The 20,445-nt window shown below is 44.0% G+C and overlaps 1 protein-coding gene across 1 annotated transcript in view; it reads left to right on the top strand.

Moving 5' to 3' along the window:
* The first annotated feature begins 2,120 nt into the window (after positions 1-2,120).
* The window catches only part of GUCY1A2 (guanylate cyclase 1 soluble subunit alpha 2), a 296,894-nt gene continuing 278,569 nt past the window's right edge, over positions 2,121-20,445 (top strand). Inside the window, exon 1 of the mRNA XM_074957390.1 lies at positions 2,121-2,391. Within this exon, the coding sequence (XP_074813491.1) occupies positions 2,149-2,391 (243 nt within the window). The 5' untranslated portion in view covers positions 2,121-2,148. The remainder of the gene's footprint in view (positions 2,392-20,445) is intronic.

The following is a 20,445-nucleotide window of genomic DNA, read 5'->3' as shown; positions in this document are numbered from 1 at the left end:
TGGTAGCATGAAATAATAAAATTAACATCATGTTTGTAAAGAGCCTTTTTGCCTGGGCAAAATTTGCGAAATTGTTAGCCCTATTGCCATGAATTGCTTAACTTTTCTTTAAAGGGAATGCATGGCTTGGAGCGCGGGGGGAATGATGATAGCTTCCCTTTCACTGTCTTCAAAGGTGTCATGTGTCCTCAAAGCTCTGTTTAGCACTTTTTAAAAAAAGGGTTCATTTGAATGGTGTTATGTGGCCTGCATTTTATTTCTGCATGGGATTTCTTGGATAAATAATTGATGCTAGTGGATGTGATGCTAGTACAAAAGCGGCATAATGAACTGTTGTACTGAATAGAGTTGATGACAAAGTACATTTTTTTAAAAGTCTTTACATAATTCTTAGCGTTCTGAATGACATTCAAAAAGTTCTTATTTTGGGAGCAAACAACTAGCAAGATAAGTAACAACAGCATTCCGCTTCTTTAGCAGTAATTATAGTTGCAGAGCTGAAAACATCTTACTTACAAGAAATGGAGCTGTCCAGTACTGACGGCGGGGGGGGGGGGGGAAGCATTTGAAAAAGAAGTAAATAAACACTGTAACTAGAGTTTCCAAGAAAGGCAAAATAAGAAGACAGGAGAAACTGACATGCCCAATAGCTGGATGTGTGATCTAAACTAAACTAATTTTTGCAGCCTCTAGTAAGTCTCTTCTCTGAAATGTACTAAATTTGTTTATTACAGCATGTAAACTATTTCTTGCCATGGCTGCAGAAGGCACTTGCTTTCAGCATATCTTTATGATAAATCTGTGGCATAGCTGTACACTATGTGTTAGTAGTATTTAACCACTTTAAATCAAAACGATGAAACGCCACCCAGGAGGGCAGGTGACCAAACAAGTAGAGGAAGAGATGCTGTGATTCATTAGAATTGCTCTGCTCACACCAAGCACAACGCACATGGGGCCTGATTCTTCGCTGTCATTCTCAATATAAACCAGGGATAAAATCATTGCAATCAATGCAGTAACAGCAGTGTAGAAGTTTTGCCCTTGTGGGATACCCAGCGGGTCAGTGGTGAAACAATTGCCCCAGCTCTATATTCCCGAGCTCTTTCTCAGTTTGGTGCATTTGTTCATAGGACAGAGTTAAGGATTAAAGATCATAAGGTCCGAAAGTGGGATCCAGCATCACGTCTCCTTAGCCGCTGGTTTGTGCTCCTGCCAGCCAGGGGGCTATTCCTTCTACTCTGGGCAGAAGGGAGCCCTGGCCTGGCTTAGCCTCCTGATCAAGGGCAAGAGGAGAGAAGTCTGAAACTTTGGGAGACAGACGAGACACCTGAGGAAGCCCATCCAGATGCAGGGCGCCTCATTCCGTCCTGATTCAGAACCGGACCCAGTCCGTGGGATGTGTGTGTATGGGAGGGATGCAGCCCAGGGCACTGTCTGGAGGGGGGAGTTGGGAGACCCGGGGATTGTCCGCCCAGGGAGGGGAGCCCGAGCCATGCGCTGGGGGCCGTGCAATGGGCACTGGGGGCCACTGGCAGAGCAGGGGGAGTTCCTTCCGGCTGGGCACCGCAGGCAGGCCACGGGGGAAGGGGCAAGTCCCAGCCCCGGCTCCCCCTGCCCAGGAGCGCGAGGGCTGACAGCCCGGCGGCCACCGCATGCGGAGGCGGGAGGGGACTGACAGCCCGGGGGCCATCGGACGCGCCGGGGTGGGGGACGGGACTGACAGCCCAGGCCATCGCACGGCCAAGGGGGTGGGCGCCGGTTCTCTCCGGGGGGTGCCCGGGGGAAGTCCCAGGAAAGTGCCCTGGCGGCTCCCGAGCTGCGGCGACAGGCGAGGCGAAGCCTCTCAACCCCACGTGGTTCCGGCGGGCGGGGGCGCGGGAGGGAGGCAGGAGCCGAGGAGGCGGCGGCGGCTGCGGCTGCATCTGCTTTAAAACCGCCCAGCCCGGCGGAGCCCGCGGCACCCCCTGGCCAGGGCGCGGGAGGCGCGGAGCCGGGGCCGGGGCCGCAGCACGGACCCGCTCCCTGCGGCCGCGGGCACCCGGGCAGGGGCATGAACTTCCAGCCATGAGCCGCCCCCCGGGTCCCCGCCGCAGCCCCGCCGCGCTGCCCCTGCACATCTGATGCTCGCCCGGCGCCCGCAGCAGCATGGCCCGCCGGAAGATCTCCTCGGAGTCCTTCAGCTCGCTGGGCTCGGACTACCTGGAGACCAGCCCGGAGGAGGAGGGCGAATGTCCCCTGTCCAGGCTCTGCTGGAACGGCAGCCGGAGCCCGCCCGGGCCGCAGGACCCGCTCGCCGCCGCCGCCGCCGCCGCCAGGAGGGCTCCGCGCAGGAGACGGGTCAACCTGGACTCGCTCGGGGAGAGCATCAGCCGCCTGACGGCTCCCACAGTACGTAGCCCGGGCGGGGGCAGGCGACGTGTCGCTCCCCGGGGCTGGCGGCTGCCCAGGGGGCGAGGGGCTCCCCCAGCAGATCTCCTGCCTGCCCCTTGGTGAGGGAGTCAGGCTGGAGCTGGGGGCCCCACACTCCCCCCCCCCAGCCCCCAACGCTTCCCTGCCGGGACTCCTGTCTCCTCCCCTACAGCCCCAGCCAGAATCGACCCCTGTTTCCCTTCCCCCACCCCTTGCCCGGACCCCTATAATCCTCCCTGCATCAGCATCCTGCCCCTATAGCCCTCCTCTGGCTCATATCCCGCCCCCCCGCAGAATCTACCCCTATAGCCCCCCCCCTCTGGCCGGCCCCCTACAGCCTCCCCGCATCCTCCTCGATGTGCCCCCGCAGTCCTGTCCATATACCCCACTGTGCCTGGACCCCTCTGCCCTGCCTCATCCCCTCCTCGCTGCCCCGACCGACCCCTGTATCTCCCCAGTGCCCCTACGCGGGACCCTAACCCCCCTGCCATTCTCCCCGACACCCCCACCCTCCCGGGCTCTGCCCTGGCCTCACTGCCCGGACCCCCGGGTCCCTCTACGCCAGCCGGGCGCGGGGAAGGCGGGGTGAGCGCCGATGCTCGCGGGCTGCAGCGCCCGCTCTTGTGCAGCCCTGCTGGGTTTCCCGCAGCCGCGAGCCTGGCGGGCTCAGGTGCCTTGTCCCCAGCCCCCTTTGTGCACGCGCCGCCCTGCTTTCTGCCGCTCCTGGAGCCACTTGCGGAGCCCTCCTGCCCTCTGGGCAGGGGTCTGCGGGATGGGGTGGGGCCCGGCAGTCGCTCACTCTCTCCCCTCGCCTGTATTTCCGCTGTAGACCGTGTCTAGCCCACTTCTTGTCAGACCTTTTGAGCACCCTCGGATGCTGCTCTTGGGCAGTGGCCCAATACAGATACTTCTTGGCAGGGGGGAAATTCCAGTCCCCCCTCTCCTTTCGCAGGGACCTGGGTCTTCCTCACCCCGGGAGTCTCCCGTCTCTCTTCCCCACACAGTGCACGAGCCGGTGTGGCTTTGAGTGGAGTCTGCCCTACCGAAGAGGCTTCTCTTGCACCAGGTCGCAACACTTTTGGCCTGGCTGCTCCACTGTCTGGAGGGAGGGGCAGCCAGGCCAAATTTCAGTGGCACTGCAACCGCCTGCACCAGATCGCAATGCCACTCGCTGCAATGTGGCCCAGCCGGGTGAAATTTCACTGGTGTGGCAACCACGCAGCTGGTGCCCTGCTCTGGACCACTCCAGCACCAGTTGTTCTGATTTAGAAGCATCCCTACATTTAGTAGAGGACCATTGAGTAGACCCCCCTAGCTCAGTGGCCTATGGAACTTTAAGCAAGTGCAAAAACCTTTTGGGTGTGTGTGTGTGGCACCTTTTCCTTCCCCCCACCCTCCCCAAATTGGCGCCACTGGGGGAATCTCATTTACTTACTGCACAGCCCCTATTTAAAATGCCCAGCGCTCCAAGAGCTGCTGCTGGGAATCTAGTTTGGCTGAGAGGAGAATGAGGAGTTATTAACCTATGCAAGCCACTCAGCATAGATCATTTAAAATGAGCTGTTGCTTATCTTCCTTTTCATACTTTTCTAGTACTGGAAGGGATATGGAAAAATCAACCCATGTTACCTTTAAGATGTGCTAAGCTGCAGCTGTTTTACGAGCCATAAAAATAGGGCATTTCCCAAGTAGCATGAACGGAGATTGGGAAAGATTCAGTGTCTTTGAACTATTACATAGTATAAATAGCAAACAAATATAGAATCATAATTAAAATTGCATACCATCTGTGTTTACTAGTACATAATAAAATGTTTTTAAATAAAAAAACTGAACTTGTTTTTGGTATAAGCAATGATTTAGTTATTTTGATTAAAATTAATATTTATTTTTGTTGGTAAATGTTTAACTTTCTTCCAGTTATCATAGTTCATAGAGATTTTCATATTACTTAGCATAATTGCAATACCTCCTTGTCATGGAGTTTTAGTCTGTTTATTTTAAGCAACTTAAACCAGGTTTAAAGAACTCCTATTCGAAATAAAATGTTTATAACTGGGCTGGAAGATAAAAATACCCTCAGCTATCCTATTAGTCATGTTTGTAGTTTCAGCTTGAATTCCCTTCCTGCAAAAAGCCTGTTCAAAATAGTAAGCCTATGGTATTTTTAAAATAAATTATTTAAAAACAAGTACTAATTATGATTAATAATTGTAACTAATTGCTGATAGTGTATTATATTTTTCTAAGACATTCCTACTTCACCCAAAATGTACATAGTGCTTGCCGTACATATTTTTTCCTGTCCCGAATAGATGTGAACTCCTTTCACATGTAGGTTTTTTCCTTATTGAATGGGGTAAAAAGTTTTGAGCTTTCTGTTGTAAAAACAACTTGAGTGACAGATTTGCCTTGAGTTCTAGCATTCATTGAAATGGTTGCAGTTTGAAGACCCCAGTCTCTTAAAAATGCTTTGTTGATGATTACTTGAATAAACATGTCTACATCTGAGAACTAAGGAAGAATGTTAAAATACTGTGACCGTTAACATTAATTTTGAATTTGGATAGAACCTGCTATATACAATTCTGTTGCTTTGGAAGACTGTAAAATTAGTGACACAAACATTTCCAGTGTTAAGTTGTTATATGTAAAATATTTTTTCTCCCATATAACATGTGTATGGTGAGCTCCCATAACCTTATATATAAGGATCAGAAATTTCCAGCTGCAGTTGAATATTTTGTTCTTAGAGACATAAATTACTCTAACGTATTAAGGTATCAATTTCTAATTTTAACAACTAGTATGTTCATCTATAATCAGATAATATCTGTTGAATAATGTGGCAATCACTAAGCCTTCTTGTATTCTGTTATTCAGCATTGGAAATTATCTACCTGTCTAATATTATATTATTGAGGCACTGAGATGCTTTGCTTGTGATGTACAGTACTTCTTTTTGTTCATTAGGACTTGGATTGGGTAGAAGGAAAGTTTAGTGCGTTACATAGTTAACAGTTTTGCAGTTTCAGTGTAGAGTTTTCTCTTACATTGATTTTTCCCTCCCCAGGGGGAATCTGATCCTGTAATGCTGAAATTAATAGAAGGCATCCCAGGTGGCCTATCTTGCATTATTATAAAACAATTAAATTATTTAATATAATAGCAATACAGGTAGTATAACTAGAGCAAGTTTTACCCAATATTTAAAATATTCTGAGGTAGCTCAGTATAGTATTTTTAGATCTAGTATTACTATTGCTGATAACTTTAGCATTTGTATTTTGACTGTTACCTTCTATAGTGGGATGCTGTAAGAGACAGTTACCATTTTACAGCTTAATTTTAGTTAATCATTGCATTAGTTTGAAGAATAAACACAGAATCATATAATCTAGAGTTGGGGAAGACCTGTTAAATCATCTAGTTCACCTTCCTGCCATTACAGGTTTATTCATTCCTGATTGTGCAGGTTTTGTCCAGTCTAGTTTTAATGTCCTAAGCAATTGGTCTTCAACTGGTTTCCATAGGAGATTAGTCCAAAAGCTCTTACTGATGGATTTTTTTACCTAAAATTTCCCTTTCTTAATTTCATCCAAGCATGGTAGTGCCAGATCTATGGTGCCTGATTCTGATTTCACTTACACTGGTGGAAATCAGGAGTAACTCCACAAAGTTAATAAAGACACAGTGGCACAAATGCTATGTAAGTGACAGGAGAATCAGGCCCAATCTCTTCTAGAAATAATCTGTCCAAGATATTATGATTTGAATTTGTTTTTTTTTGTTGAAAGTCTTTTCAGTGATAATAACACAACAGCACAACTACAGATGTAGTGCTGTGTTCAGCAGAGTACCGGTCTTACAGTCTGTCAAGTCACCCTTATGTTTAATACTTCGCACCCAATTTTCTTCGCCCATACACTGTTGTAAATCAGGAGTATTTATACTGAAGTTAATTGGGTTACACTGATATAAAACAGGTGAGAGGAGGGCAATGTCAATTTAATTCAGGCAGTTAAATCTGAAGGATCACATATATTGGGAAACAACTGAGTGTCATCATTTCCAGAGTGAATTCTGCAGCACTTTTCTCCCCTGTATTAAATGCTTTCAAAGTTGAAAGACACCACAGATCTTTCAATTTTTGCATTTAGCCTTAGTGTTATGCTCCACATGTTAGTGCCGAGATGGCAACGGTTCAGATGCAGAGTAGTATTTATTTTGTAGTTTTCACTGATGGAGAAAAGGAATATTTGTGTGTATTGCTGTGGCATGCAGAGGAATCCCTGTTGTGATGCTGTTTCGATCAGGAGGTAGCACAGGCTACAAAGAATACAAAAATAGAGCATGAGAGCTGAGTGTAAGGGACCATCCAAGGAGAAGAGGAGCAGACAGAGAAGGAGCATCCAAGGGGCAAAGGTGCTGAATGAGAGACAGAGCATCCAGGGTGCAGGAGAGAGAGAATCTATTGCATCTTGGTGTGAAAAAGCTGTGATATGCAGAGCACCAGAATGAAAGAAGAGATGAAAGCATAACACACTATTATGTCGCTCCGAAACAATGCAGCTGTTGGCTCTTGCCAACTCTTGTTAAATATATAACAGACAGGGTGAGTAGAAAAGTACTTAATTGCCAAAGGAAAATGAAACGCAACTGGAAAGAAATGTATTCGTGAAGAACATGAGCTATTTTGTGCTAAGATATACAGAGAATTGGCTACTGAATTTTGTATCATTTGTAGTCTGTCAGATGTGGCTGTCTAGTTGAAGGCTGCCATTGCATAAGTATCACTTTCTGCAAAAGGTAGAAAGATTTGTTTTTTACACTTATTTTCAGTGTTCTAAAATGTAATTCAATCCATCCTACTTTGTCCAATTCTGGAGTTTTTCTTCCAAAGGACTGAAAAGAAACAATTTCTTGCACTTTCAGATCACCTGATTGAGCTCGCCTCTAAAATACCTGTTTAAAAAGTTCCCTTTTGAGGATTCTGTCTGGGTCAGATTATTAGAAAACATTTCTCATTCACCCTACAACCACTTTATTCATATAAAGGAGCCTTGAGGTGGCTCTAAATGTAATGTACTCCTTCTTTAAGGATCCTATACCCTGCTAGAGTGGTGTAAAGTGAACTTGACGTTAAGTGAAAATAGGGCCCTTGTGGCTTAAAGTCCTAAAGATGTCCTAGAATATGTATTTTGGTTCAGGCTGTTGAAAAGTATGGTGGTCTGAAAACCAAGTGTTCAGAGTTAGCTTATCATGGGGCCCAATTCTTTTAATTGAAGTAATTGAGAGGAAGATTGGGCCCCGCTTGCTCAGAGAGGTTTCTACATAGTTTGGAGAAAAGTATGCAGTGCTAAGCAACATGAGCAGATCTCTATATCCTCTCTGATGTGAGCTTTTGTGAGCAGGGGGAAAGTGGAGTGTGCAGAGGGGGCAAAGCATCCAGGTGGCATGAGAGAGAGATGGTCATCAGGCCTATCCTGCGCAAGCTGACAGTGTGCACATGGAACATTGTTATCATTTCAATATACTCCTGTTGCCACCCTGGAATACTGCTTTACAAGCGTTCGGAAGAGCTGGCCATAGAGAAAGTAAGAATAGAGGCTATTTGACACCCAGCCACAGACACAGCTGAAAGAAGCAGGTCCTGAAGGGTTGGGAAGAATGCAGTGCCCAGGGCTTGTTGTGTTGAGCAGCTGAGTGTGAAAGATAATGTTTACTGAGAACCACACTCAGCTGATCAACACACAAGCCCTGGGCACAGTGTTTGCTGGCAATTCAGTCTGCAGTGTCCGCTCCCTTTGACGTATTACATATCACTGAATGATGCCTAGAAGGCAGCATGCACATCAGCCCTTGGCTTGTCTTAGCTCTGCTCTCTTGCAACACTCATCCGTGTCCCTACAAAGCTGTAGGCAACTTTTGTTAACTCTAAGGGGAGTTGTGCACCTAACTCTCTCGTTCATGGACAGAAGAGACTCCCTTTGTAGTTATCCATCTGAACTGAAATCAGTGGGATGGTTCTTTAAGTGTCCAGAAATTTGAAAAAGGAGATAGTCATAGAATATCAGGGTTGGAAGGGACCTCAGGAGGTCATCTAGTCCAACCCCCTGCTCAGAGCAGGACTGATCCCCAATTTTTGCCCCAGATCCCTAAATGGCCCCCTCAAGGATTGAACTCACAACCCTGGGTTTAGCAGGCCAATGCTCAAACCACTGAGCTATCCCTCCCCCCAAGATGTTTGTTCAGGGTCTGATCCAACTGTCCTTGAAATCAGTAGGATCCTTTCTCATTGGACTTGTCCATATTTTCTAAGAGTTGGCAAAAAATTCCAGAAATCCAGCGCGTAAGTGGATTTGCACACTTTTTCAACAGGATCTGGTTTGTGGGAAATTAACCGAACGTACAACTGGCCATACTGGGTCAGACCATGGTGTCTTCTGACAGTGGCCAATACCAGATGCTTCAATGGGAATGAATAGAACTGGGTAATTATTGAGTGATCTATCCCCTGTCATCTACTCCCAGCTTCTGGCAGTCAGAGGCTTAGGGGCACCCAGAGCATGGTGTTGCATCCGTGACCATCTTGACTAATAGCCATTGATGGACCTATCCTCCATGAAACTGGCATAATCACATGTACATCTCTCTCAAATTTAAATTCTATTCTATTATGCTGCCATATTTATTGCTATGCCTTATTTTAAAAGATTAATTTTTACATTGGGTGATGACCTAAATTATGATTAATTGTTACTAGAAATGATATTATATGTTCTTCACTTTCAGCATAGAGTTTTCTGCCTTTAAAGAGGGCTCTGATAAAAGACAATTGTAGTCTATCTCTGTCAAATAAGGTTTTATAGTATAGAAAATACAATTTATTATGCCACAGGACACTAATTCTTTGCAACAGTTTTCACATTTGCTCCAGTTTTATCTTTACTTGTATCCAGTATAGGACTGAAAATAGAATTAAAATAAGAAGAAAATAATTCGTCACAGATTTGAAAGTAAAATACAATGTGTCCACCTAAGGGGTATAGACTCACTCCCCTACAGGTGTGTAAAGTAACTGCTGTTAGTTCATTGGAATTTAGATATGCATCTAGACAAGGCTTTGCCCTCAGGAATTTAAGCAAACCCTTACTAATATGAAAATCATCATGGGAAAATCTTGGGGGTTTAACATCTCATGCAAAGAATCTTCATCCATGTATAAAACTCATTATCTGCTTCTGAGGAGTGAAGGATTGTATTACCCTTGCAGAGATTTGAACCTTTGGTGCCAATATTGCAAACATAATCCTTAGACCAGTTATAATAATAACTACTGAACGGGGCACAAGCAAGAAGAATGTTCCATGACTTTCTGCTTGGGATAAAAAATACAGTTTCATGAAATTCTGGGATAATTATCCTCCTAAAGTTTTCATATATTCAGGCTGAAATCCTGAATATCTTGTAACCACTGAAAAAATTTTGTCTCTTGAAGCAGAGAATAGGAGTCGAACAGATTCTCATCTCCAGAGTGCTCTGACTCTACTTGAGGATTCACACAGAAATGAGGCCTTGCCTGTTCAGGGGATTTCAGCCATGGGTGACCAAATACCAGGATAGCCTCACCAGTACGGCCCCCTAATGTAGGCAGGCAAAACTGCAATACATGGTTTGCACTGGTTCAACTCTTCTCAATGTCAAGTTGCACTGCAGAAAATCACAGATATAAAATAGAAGGGACCATTATGATCATCTAGTTTGAGCTCATACATAAGTGTATAGCAGTCTTGCCTGTCTACACTTTGGATATGCCATAATAGCTGTAACTAAACTGGGGCAAATTCCCTCATAGATGAGGCCTATTTTCCAGTGAGGTTGCTGGAGAGCGGAGCTATCTTACTTCACAATGACACAATGTCAATAAGCTCTTTGTGGATCTTACAATGTTTGCAGAGAATAAAGCCCCCACCCCACTCTTACTGGTAAGTGCTGTTAAACTGTGCTTTGACTAAAATAAGTCATTCTAGTCAATTATGATTAAAATTCTTTCTACGGGGACCTGCTTGCAAACTACAAAACTAACTTTCCAAGTTAAGGGAGGTGCAGTTTATCTGTAGCCCTCAAAGGGGACAAGTTACTCTGCAGCATAGCGTATAAAACTGAAATCATTTCCACTCTGAAAACTTGGTATAAATTATGTTCTGAACATAAGGAATTCCTGGGGAAGGGAATCCCTTCATTTTTAACCTGTTACTTTAAAAGATGAACAGTTAGAATTACAAATAGTTTATGTATTCTGTTTTCACTTGGAGAATGTATTCCTTCCGCAGCACAGAATAGAATCTCTTTTTCCAACCCATATGTGGCTGAAATTCAAAGTGGAGTAAAGTGATTCCTCCCTGCATGTATTATAATATATAGCACCCTGGGATATTTATCCTTGATTGTCAGGAAGTTAGACTAGATGATATAATAGGCAATTTTCATTCTGAAGGTCTGCGGTTCTTCTAGTTGAAAGGCAGCTGTATGGATGCAAATTAATATTATTTATTTTTTCCATATTTTTTTTCAAAGAGCTCACGCTATAATAGTCAAGGTAAAGTATTTGTGCATTCCAAAGATTGTTACTTATTAAAGAAAAATAGTTTTTTCTTTACTTTGTGTATGTGTGCTCACAACAGTTTACACATAAAGTGCACAACAAGGGACTTTGGCTAGAAGGCCGTGTGGTCTGGAAGAATGAGAATGGGGTAGATATCAGCTAGCTCTGAGTGCTAAACCTGGCTCTGCTACTGACTCTCTGCATGGTCCTGGGCAGCTTGTTTTACCTCCCTGTAAATTTCCCTATCCTGGCTCCCCAGCCAGCCTCTTCATTGGGACCAGACTGCAGGCAGTGCTGGTTCCACATTGCTAACCCTGCTGCTTCATTCCCCAGCTGAATGCTCTTCTGGGCTTTTTTATTGTAGATCTTCTGTGATGGGAGTTTTTCCCTAGAGTCCCTGCTGCTAGAATAAAGAGATTGCATGAGAATCTTGGCTTACCTTTTTTAAATGAAAGTTTCTGGCCCTTGTGGTTGCAGAGAAAAGCTTGGGAATGTGAACTGATTGCACCCTAAGGGGTCAGGAGGCAGAAGGCAAATGTTTTTTTTTAAAAAAAAAACCACACCCAAATGTATTTTATTTACTTTAAAAAAAACCCTCATGATTTTTCAAATGTTTGAGACTGGCAATACTGGGATCCAGCCCCACATCTCTGCCCTTTCCTTGGCTCCCTGTGTCCTCTCTGTCCATTCTCCTCCTGGTGCTAGGATGTGTAGGAAGGCAGCTCTGCTCTACTCAACTTTATCATATCCACTGGAGAAGGATTCCCCTTATATTAGGCCACTGCAGTGCCACCAGCTGCTAAAAGTGCTTGCATGTCTTAGATCAGAGCCTCTGTCTTTCCCTGTCTTTCTGCAGGCCCCCTAGATTCAGTGACTCACCCAGCTTTTCTCGCAACTCCCTGGTAGTTCTGGAATGTGGTTAAGTGCTTAGAGTTGAAGGTTGCTGTCATAAATATAAAGGCAAGGGTAAACCCCTTTAAAATCCTTCCTGGCCAGAGGAAAAATCCTCTCACCTGTAAAGGGTTAAGAAGGTAAAGGTAACCTCGCTGGCACCTGACCAAAATGACCAATGAGGAGACAAGATACTTTCAAAAGCTGGGAGGAGGGAGAGAAACAAAGGGTCTGTGTCTGTCTATATGCTGCTTTTGCCGGGGATAGAACAGGAATGGAGTCTTAGAACTTTTAGTAAGTAATCTAGCTAGGTATGTGTTAGATTATGATTTCTTTAAATGGCTGAGAAAAGAACTGTGCTGAATAGAATGACTATTCCTGTCTCTGTGTCTTTTTTTGTAACTTAAGGTTTTGCCTAGAGGGATTCTCTGTTTTGAATCTAATTACCCTGTAAGGTATCTACCATCCTGATTTTACAGAGGTGATTCCTTTACTTCTATTAAAAGTCTTCTTGTAAGAAAACTGAATGCTTTTTCATTGTTCTCAGATGCAAGGGTTTGGGTCTGTGGTCACCTATGCAAATTGGTGAGGATTTTTATCAAACCTTCTTCAGGAAGTGGGGTGCAAGGGTTGGGAGGATTTTGGGGGGGAAAGATGTGTCCAAACTACATTTCCCAGTAAATCCAGTTAGAGTTTGGTGGTGGCAGTGGAGATCCAGGGTCAAAGGATAAAATTAATTTGTACCTTGGGGAAGTTTTAACCTAAGCTGGTGAAAGTAAGCTTAGGAGGTTTTCATGCAGGTCCCCACATCTGTACCCTAGAGTTCAGAGTGGGGGAGGAACCTTGACATGGCCTCATTGCTAGTTTGCCTCACCCTCACAGCTTTTAATAGGAACAAACTACTGGTATGAAGAGAATGATCTGGGGAAGTTTCAGAACTACAGGATAAATACTATAGAATTCACCAGAAGTGAGAATGACTTTTCAGCCACTTTTCACTCAGAAAGAGACAAGTTGCCAAACCAAGCAACTGACAGTCATTTACAAATCTCTAATCTCTTGTGCACAGAGATTTGAATAAAATTTATTTTGAAACATGAAATAAAAAAAGAAGCATTCCTCCTTAAAACCAGATCACCAGCAGCAAAGCTGTCAGTTTATGTAAACATCAGCCAATTGAGTGATTCAGCACTAAAAGTTTCAAGCACGTAAAACAGTGAAGCACTAAATTGGCCAAGCTCTCTGATGGCTTGGCTTTGCCATGTGCAGAACTGATTTGTTTAGGAGGCAGCTTTGCAACACCTCGAGGTACAGAAGTCTAGGGGGACCCCCTGACTTGACGGAATTCCTTTAAAAAATTGTGATAGAAGCAAAGTGGTTTCTAGCTGAGCCAATTATGCTCTTCAGTGCTTAACTTTCATGCGCTTACATCTTTAAGAGCTTAAGTTTTTAAGTGCATGACAGTGGAACTGCTGAAGGGCTTCAGTGGCTTAGCAGAAGCCACTTAATTTCTCCTTGTAGAAATTATTAAGGACTTTAGACGGTTAGGAAACCCTCCTGGAGCAGGGCTGGCCTTATGGGTGGGTGACTACCCAGGGCGCCATGGTTAGGGTATGTGTGCGCACTGTGGTTACGAGGTTGCAGAAGGGCCATGCCCACCTGGGAGACGGGGTAAGGGGATAAAGCGGCTGTGGGGCAGGAGCCAGGCAATCACATGCATCCCCTCTTCATCCTCCTAGCAGCACCACTCCCGCTCCACCAGCTGCTGCTTTGCCTGCTGAGCCGCCACCTGCTGCTCAGGGAGTAGTACTTAAAAGGCGCCAAAGAAAGCTTGCCCAGGGCACTGTTTTCCTTAAGGCTGGCCCTGTCCAGGAGTTCTACTAAGATTCTCTGGGCTGAAGGCTGCTCCCCTCTAAGTCGAACGTCAGTACCGGGCAAATTAGTTGAAACAATAGTAAAGAATAACATTGTCAGACACATAGAAGAATATAAATTGTTGCACAAAAGTCAACATGGTTTCTGTAACGAGAGATCATGTCTTACTAATCCATTAGAGTTCTTTGAGGGGGTCAACAAACAAGTGCACAAGGGGGATCCAGTGGACATAGTGTATTTAGATTTCCAGAAAGCCTTTGACAAGGTCCCTCACCAAAGGCTCCTATGTAAATTAAGTTGTCATGAGATAAGAGAGAAGACCCTTTCATGGACTGAGAACTGGTTAAAAGACAGGGAACAAAGGGTAAGAATAAATGGTAAATTTTCAGAATGGAGAGCGGTAACTAGTGGTGTTCTCCAAGGGTCAGTCGTAGGACCAATCCTATTCAACTTATTCATAAATGAGCTGGAGAAAGGGGTAAACAGTGAGGGGGCAAAGTTTGCTGACTAAACTGCTCAAGATAGTCAAGACCAAAGCAGACTGAGAAGAACTTCAAAAAGATCTCTCAAAACTAAGTGATTGGGCAACAAAATGGCAAATGAAATTTAATGTGGATAAATGTAAAGTATTGCACATTGGAAAAAATAACCCCAACTATACATACAATATGATGAGGGGGGCTAATTTAGCTACAACTAATCGGGAAAGAGATCTTGGAGTCATCATGGATAGTTCTCTGAAGACGTCCACGCAGTGTGCAGTGGCAGTCAAAAAAGCAAACGGGATGTTAGGAATCATTAAAAAAGGGATAGAGAGTAAGGCGGAGAATATCTTACTGCCCTTATATAAATCCATGGTACGCCCATACCTTGAATACTGTGTACAGATGTAGTCTCCTCATCTCAAAAAAGATATACTGACATTTGAAAAGGTTCAGAGAAGGGCAACTAAAATGATTAGGGATTTGGAACGGGTCCTATATGAGGAGAGATTAAAGAGGCTAGGACTTTTCAGCTTGGAAAAGAAGAGATTAGGGGGGATATGATAGAGGTCTATAAAATCATGAGTGGTGTGGAGAAAGTGAATAAGGAAAAGTTATTTACTTGTTCCCATAATATAAGAACTAGGGGCCACCAAATGAAATTAAAGGGCAGCAGGTTTAAAACAAATAAAAGAAAGGTCTTCTTCACATAGCACATAGTCAACTTGTGGAACTCCTTGCTTAAGGAGGTTGTGAAGGCTAGGACTATAACAGGGTTTAAAAGAGAACTAGATAAATTCATGGAGGTTAGGTCCATTAATGGTAATTAGGCAGGATGGGCAAGGAATGGTGTCCCTAGCCTCTGTTTGTCAGAGGGTGGAGATGGATGGCTGAAGAGAGATCACTTGATCATTACCTGTTAGTTTCACTCCCTCCTTGCATTGGCCACTGTTGGCAGACAGGATACTGGGCTGAATGGACCTTTGGTCTGACCCAGTATGCTCATTCTTATGTTTTTATGTTCTCATCTGTTACCATCCTCTAGAATTCCTAACTCTACTTCCTTCCTAGTGTTAGTGTGTGATCTTAGGATGCATGAGAAATGGGATGGTGAGTGCTATGGAGAATATTATAATGACTTTATGTAAATTGGAGATAGTCAATTTTTTGTCAAGGTCCAGACTCCAGAGAAAATAATAAAAAAACCCCAATGATAATAAGTAAATAAAAAGATTTTGGAGTCTGTTCAAAAGCATGTTGGAGTCCGGTTTTGGCCCGCAGACTGCCTGTTGGCTGATGTAAATCCATGATGTCCAGGGTTGGATTAACACACAGGAAAACCAGGTACATGCCTAGGGCCCAAATTTGGTGGATGGGGTGAAATTTATGAATTTAATTATGGATTTGCATGTAAACTGAGAGAACTTCACTCACCTAGTGAGCAGCATTGTGACCCCATGCACCAGGTTGCAGTGCTGCTCAGTCAAGTGAATTAAATTCTTTCACTTCGCAGGCAAATCCACACGAGTGGATGAGTGGGCAGAACAGGTCTCATGCACTGCTGAGACTCACTTTGCCATTCCTAACAGAGCCAAGGAGAGAGAATGGCACTGGGTAGAGAAACTGCTTCCTTCTCCAACAAGATAGAGGCCCAGAAGTGTATACTTGCCTAGGGCCCAGTGATAGATTAATCCAGTCCTGGATGTGGCCTCCTCTGGAATACTGTGCAGTACTGATTGCTCCACCTCAAAAAAGGATATTGCAGAACTAAAAGGGGTTCAGAGAAGTTCAACAAAGATGATAGAGCCTGGAAAAAACTCTCCTATGAAGGGAGATTGAAAAGATGAGGGTTGTTTACCTCAGAAAAGAGATGAATAAGGAGAGACATGATAAAAGTATATAAAATAGTGAATGGTCTAGATTAGGTAGATTGTGAGCTTCAGTTCTCCTTGCCTCATAACACAAGAACAAAAAAAGTGGCAAATTCAAAACTGACAAAAGAAAATATTTTCCCACCCAACATGTGATTAAACTGTGGAAATCATTGCCACAGGAAGTTGAAACTAAGAAGTACAAGATTCTAAAAGAGCTAGGACATGTTCAGGGGGTTGGACTAGATGACCTCCTGAGGTCTCTTCCAACCCTACTCTTCTATGATTCTATGATATGGATAACAAGAATATTCAGAATTATAATAGTTAATGCCAACAAAAGCTTTGAAAGGAATGTTGGACCTCATGCTTCAGGGCTTGAGAAAATCTCCAACTATCTAGATTAGGGTGAGACCTACTGTGGGGGGCAGATTACCCCATATCTGCCTGCTGCATGGTTCTTACACCTTCCTCAGAAGCATCCCTTGTTGGCTCCTGTCACACAGGACACTGAACTAGATGGACCTTAGGTCTGAATCCAGTGTGGCAAGTTCTGTGTGTATTTTTTTTGGTGAAGGTCCTAATTTGAATGCATTTAGAAAACTTAAATATACACTAATGATTTTGTTTTGATTATATAATAAATGTGAGCGAATTACTGGTGAATAGTTAATAATATTATAGAACATAAGAACGGCCATACTGGGTCAGAGCCATAGTCCATCTAGCCCAGTATCCTGTCCTTTTACAGTGGCCAATGCCAGATGCTTCAAAGGGAATGAACAGAACAGGGCAATCATCAAATGATCCATCCTCTGTCATCCAGTCCCAGCATCTGGCAGTTAGAGGCTTAGGGACATTCTACACACATATAAAATAGTTATAATCATCTTCCATTTCAAAGGATTCCAATGAGCTTTAGCACTTCTCTAATAAATATGTGGTTCTATTGTGCCTTTAAGGCAAAGATTTGTATTAGGGGCAGAGAAGAGGTGCATTGCCCCATAGATAGGTACAAGCTGCACTTTACCTTCGACAGATGCAGTGCTTCCTGGAGCTCCAGAGAGCTCAGGTGGATTGTGCTTCTTGGAGATGGTGCAGTATATTCCGTGTCCAGCCAGCTCTGCTGGCAAGTGCAGAAGGTAGAGGAGATCCACCCCCTCTCTGTCCCCTTTGGAAAATATAAAACGGGTGGCACTAGCGCTGAAGCTGCCATTGTGGATGGCTTTTGCACATGGGCACAATGAGGGTGTTCCTTACCCCCTCTCCTTCCATTGCTTACTCTTGTGTGGGTGGGCACAGTCAGATCCATGTTAGAATCACATTGCCCAGACGTGAAATGCAGCTGCCTCTGAAGTGAAACAGCAGCTTGTTAACAGAGCATAGCAACATGGTGTAATAAATAAATCAGGAAGTGAATAATAATATGATACTTAGCATTTGTTAGTTTAATTAATTCTCACAGTACTTACCTACTTCATAATGGTGTTATCAGTCATATCCAACTGAGACTACATGGGGGGGATTTGTATTTAAATGGTAATTCAGAAGCAATCAAGTCATTAGTGGTCATTTCTCATTTGTGCGCTAAATATATCTCACATGGATCCATATGTATTCTTTTATCTATCTGGTTTATTTCATTTATTTTGAATGCGTGCTTTGATGTGTGTATGTGTGTGCGCGTGCTCATGTAAGGATTACAGTTTTACACAAGGGATTAATTTAGAAGATAATTTATGTTGGATTGTTTTGTTAAATTAACTTGTACTTCTTTTGATAATTTCTTTTCCTATTACCACTTCAGAAAACTAATTGTGTTTTTCCTGATGACTTCAGTTTAAATATAAAATGTCCAGTTCATTTAAACATTATCAGAATTTGGGGATTTAACTGTGTGACTCTATTGATTTTAATGGGCATTTCAAGGTTTAAAATCATGGACATTTTCATAAATATAGAGGTGAATAACACTAACAGATTTTTATTCTTTGAGTAGTTTGTAGATCTCTAGCACAAACCAATAGGTATTTCCAGTGAATATAGAAAAACTTTATTTGAAGTATTTTACCTTATTCTTTGTAAATGTGGCTTTGCATATTGCATGCTATTTAGTTACTATCTGAACAATAAATCATCAGGTTCATGTTCTACCCTTAGCTATCCTTGCACAATTACAAACTGGTTACACTTTTCAATTGCAATCTGGCTGAATGAAGTGAGAATTTGACCCTTGAGCTTTACCATTCATATGACAGATGAACACGTTATATAAGGCTATGTTTACAAACACTATCATAATCCTATATCCAGACCTTTTCCATCCCTGATTTCTGAGATTCGTTGATAAGTGGCTTGAGCATTGTTATAACATGCTGTCAGTAATTTAGGCATATAATTTGGCCTACAGTGATGATGGCTAAAATGTGCAGAACGTTCTTGCAGGGTTAGACCCTACAGGAAACCATGCAGTGTGCACTGGTGAACGGAGCGTAGGATTGGGAGCCTGCTTGTAGGACCAAATCTTGATGTCAGCCTAAGTGAGGAGTGTGTCTTTTATCCCTCAGGAAGGGGAGGACCACAGGCATTCCATAGGGGTGGAGCTAAGAGTCTGAGGTATGCAACCTTTGAATGGGAGAAAGCAGGGCCAGGAGCTCTGCTGCTTGGTCTCTGCTCTGGCAGCCCAGTCTCCCCAGCGTGCTGCCTCCCACACCTCTGGACTAGATGCAGTTTAGGAAACCAGAACTGCAGTTTAACAAGTGGAAGCTGCTGTCAGGCTGCGTTCCCACCTCACTCCAGAGAAGACGCAGGGCGGAGGGGACAAGTTTGTAGAGTGTGTGTGCATCATACTGGGAGCAGCTGGTATGGGAGTGTGTGGAGAAGGTTAGGGGAGCTGGAGTGTAGAGAGGGCAACTGTTTGGGCCTCTTTTCTTATATCCATTTCTGCATCATGGCTGCCGGAGTGGGAAAATGTATCCCTCACCCTGCCACGGATTAGTCTGTGTGGCTGCAGAGCAGAGGAAACCTGCTGAATTTTCTGTGTGGCAGCAGCTGCCAAAGTACATTTCAAAGCTGCATTGGGCCCTTAGGACTTCAATACCTCCTGTACCACGTGGGAGGAGACTGGTTCTTGCAAGTGTGATTGTCTCATTTGTATGGAGCTTCTGTAGGATTTGCAAGAGCACATTTGAAGAGCTTCTCTAGTTTTCTGAGAGAGTAAATTTAACTCCTGCTGAGAGGAGATGTAATTACCTGATGTAGAATAAAAATCTCTTTAGAAGGTTGAACTGTTTTTCCCACTTTATTTTACAAGTACATGCATTTCTACAGATTGAAGTTCAGAGGCACAGACAAATTCTTGTTGTTTGCTGTTTGTTTGTTTTTTTCTTAAAAAGCTCTTCTGCAAATTGTGTGGGCTGCTCTTACATTCTGTGGGCCCCAAAGAGCTGGTGCGGGGAGAGGGTTATATTACAGTTTGGCTCCTTTTTATTTATTTTATTATTTATTTAAAGGCAGGGAGCTGCCTTCCTCTCCAAACCCACTGGCAGAAGTGGAAGATAAGGCCAGCTCCAGAGCTGCTGAATTTGTATAGGGCCAACAAAATATGGGGCCGCAAGGCTGCCCTTGGTTCTGGAATGAAACACATCTAATTAAAAAGCGTTTCTACCACTGCTTTCCAAGGCAGCTGGAAATTGTTCCAAAAAGCAGGGAAATACTGGTCTCAAATTTCCCTAAGGGTCAAGTTTGTATGATTCTGATCCTGTCTGCCTTTGGTTATCCTGTGATCCTGCATGACACTGAGACAACAGGGAATCTTGTGTATCAGAATTGGGAACACTGAATATGGGCTCTGCTAAACTGACAGGAGAAGGTGGACAGGTGGGAACCTTAAAATATATTTGCTTAATAATCATAGAATCATGGAATACCAGGGTTGGAAGGGACCTCAGGAGGTCATCTAGTCCAACCCCCTGCTCAAAGCAGGACCAATCCCCAACTAAATCATCCCAGCCAGGGCTTTGTCAAGCCTGACCTTAAAAACTTCTAAGGAAGGAGATTCCACCACCTCCCTAGGTAACGCATTCCAGTGCTTCATCACCCTCCTAGTGAAAAAGTTTTTCCTAGTATCCAACCGAAACCTCCCCACTGCAACTTGAGACCATTACTCCTCGTTCTGTCATCTGCTACCACTGAGAACAGTCTAGATCCATCCTCTTTGGAACCCCCTTTCAGGTAGTTGAAAGCAGCTATCAAATCTCCCCTCATTCTTCCCTTCCGCAGACTAAACAATCCCAGTTCCCTCAGC

Source organism: Natator depressus, chromosome 1, assembly GCF_965152275.1.
Source record: "Natator depressus isolate rNatDep1 chromosome 1, rNatDep2.hap1, whole genome shotgun sequence".
NCBI classification, from domain to species: Eukaryota; Metazoa; Chordata; order Testudines; family Cheloniidae; genus Natator; species Natator depressus.
This window is presented reverse-complemented; position numbering and strand designations above follow the sequence as displayed.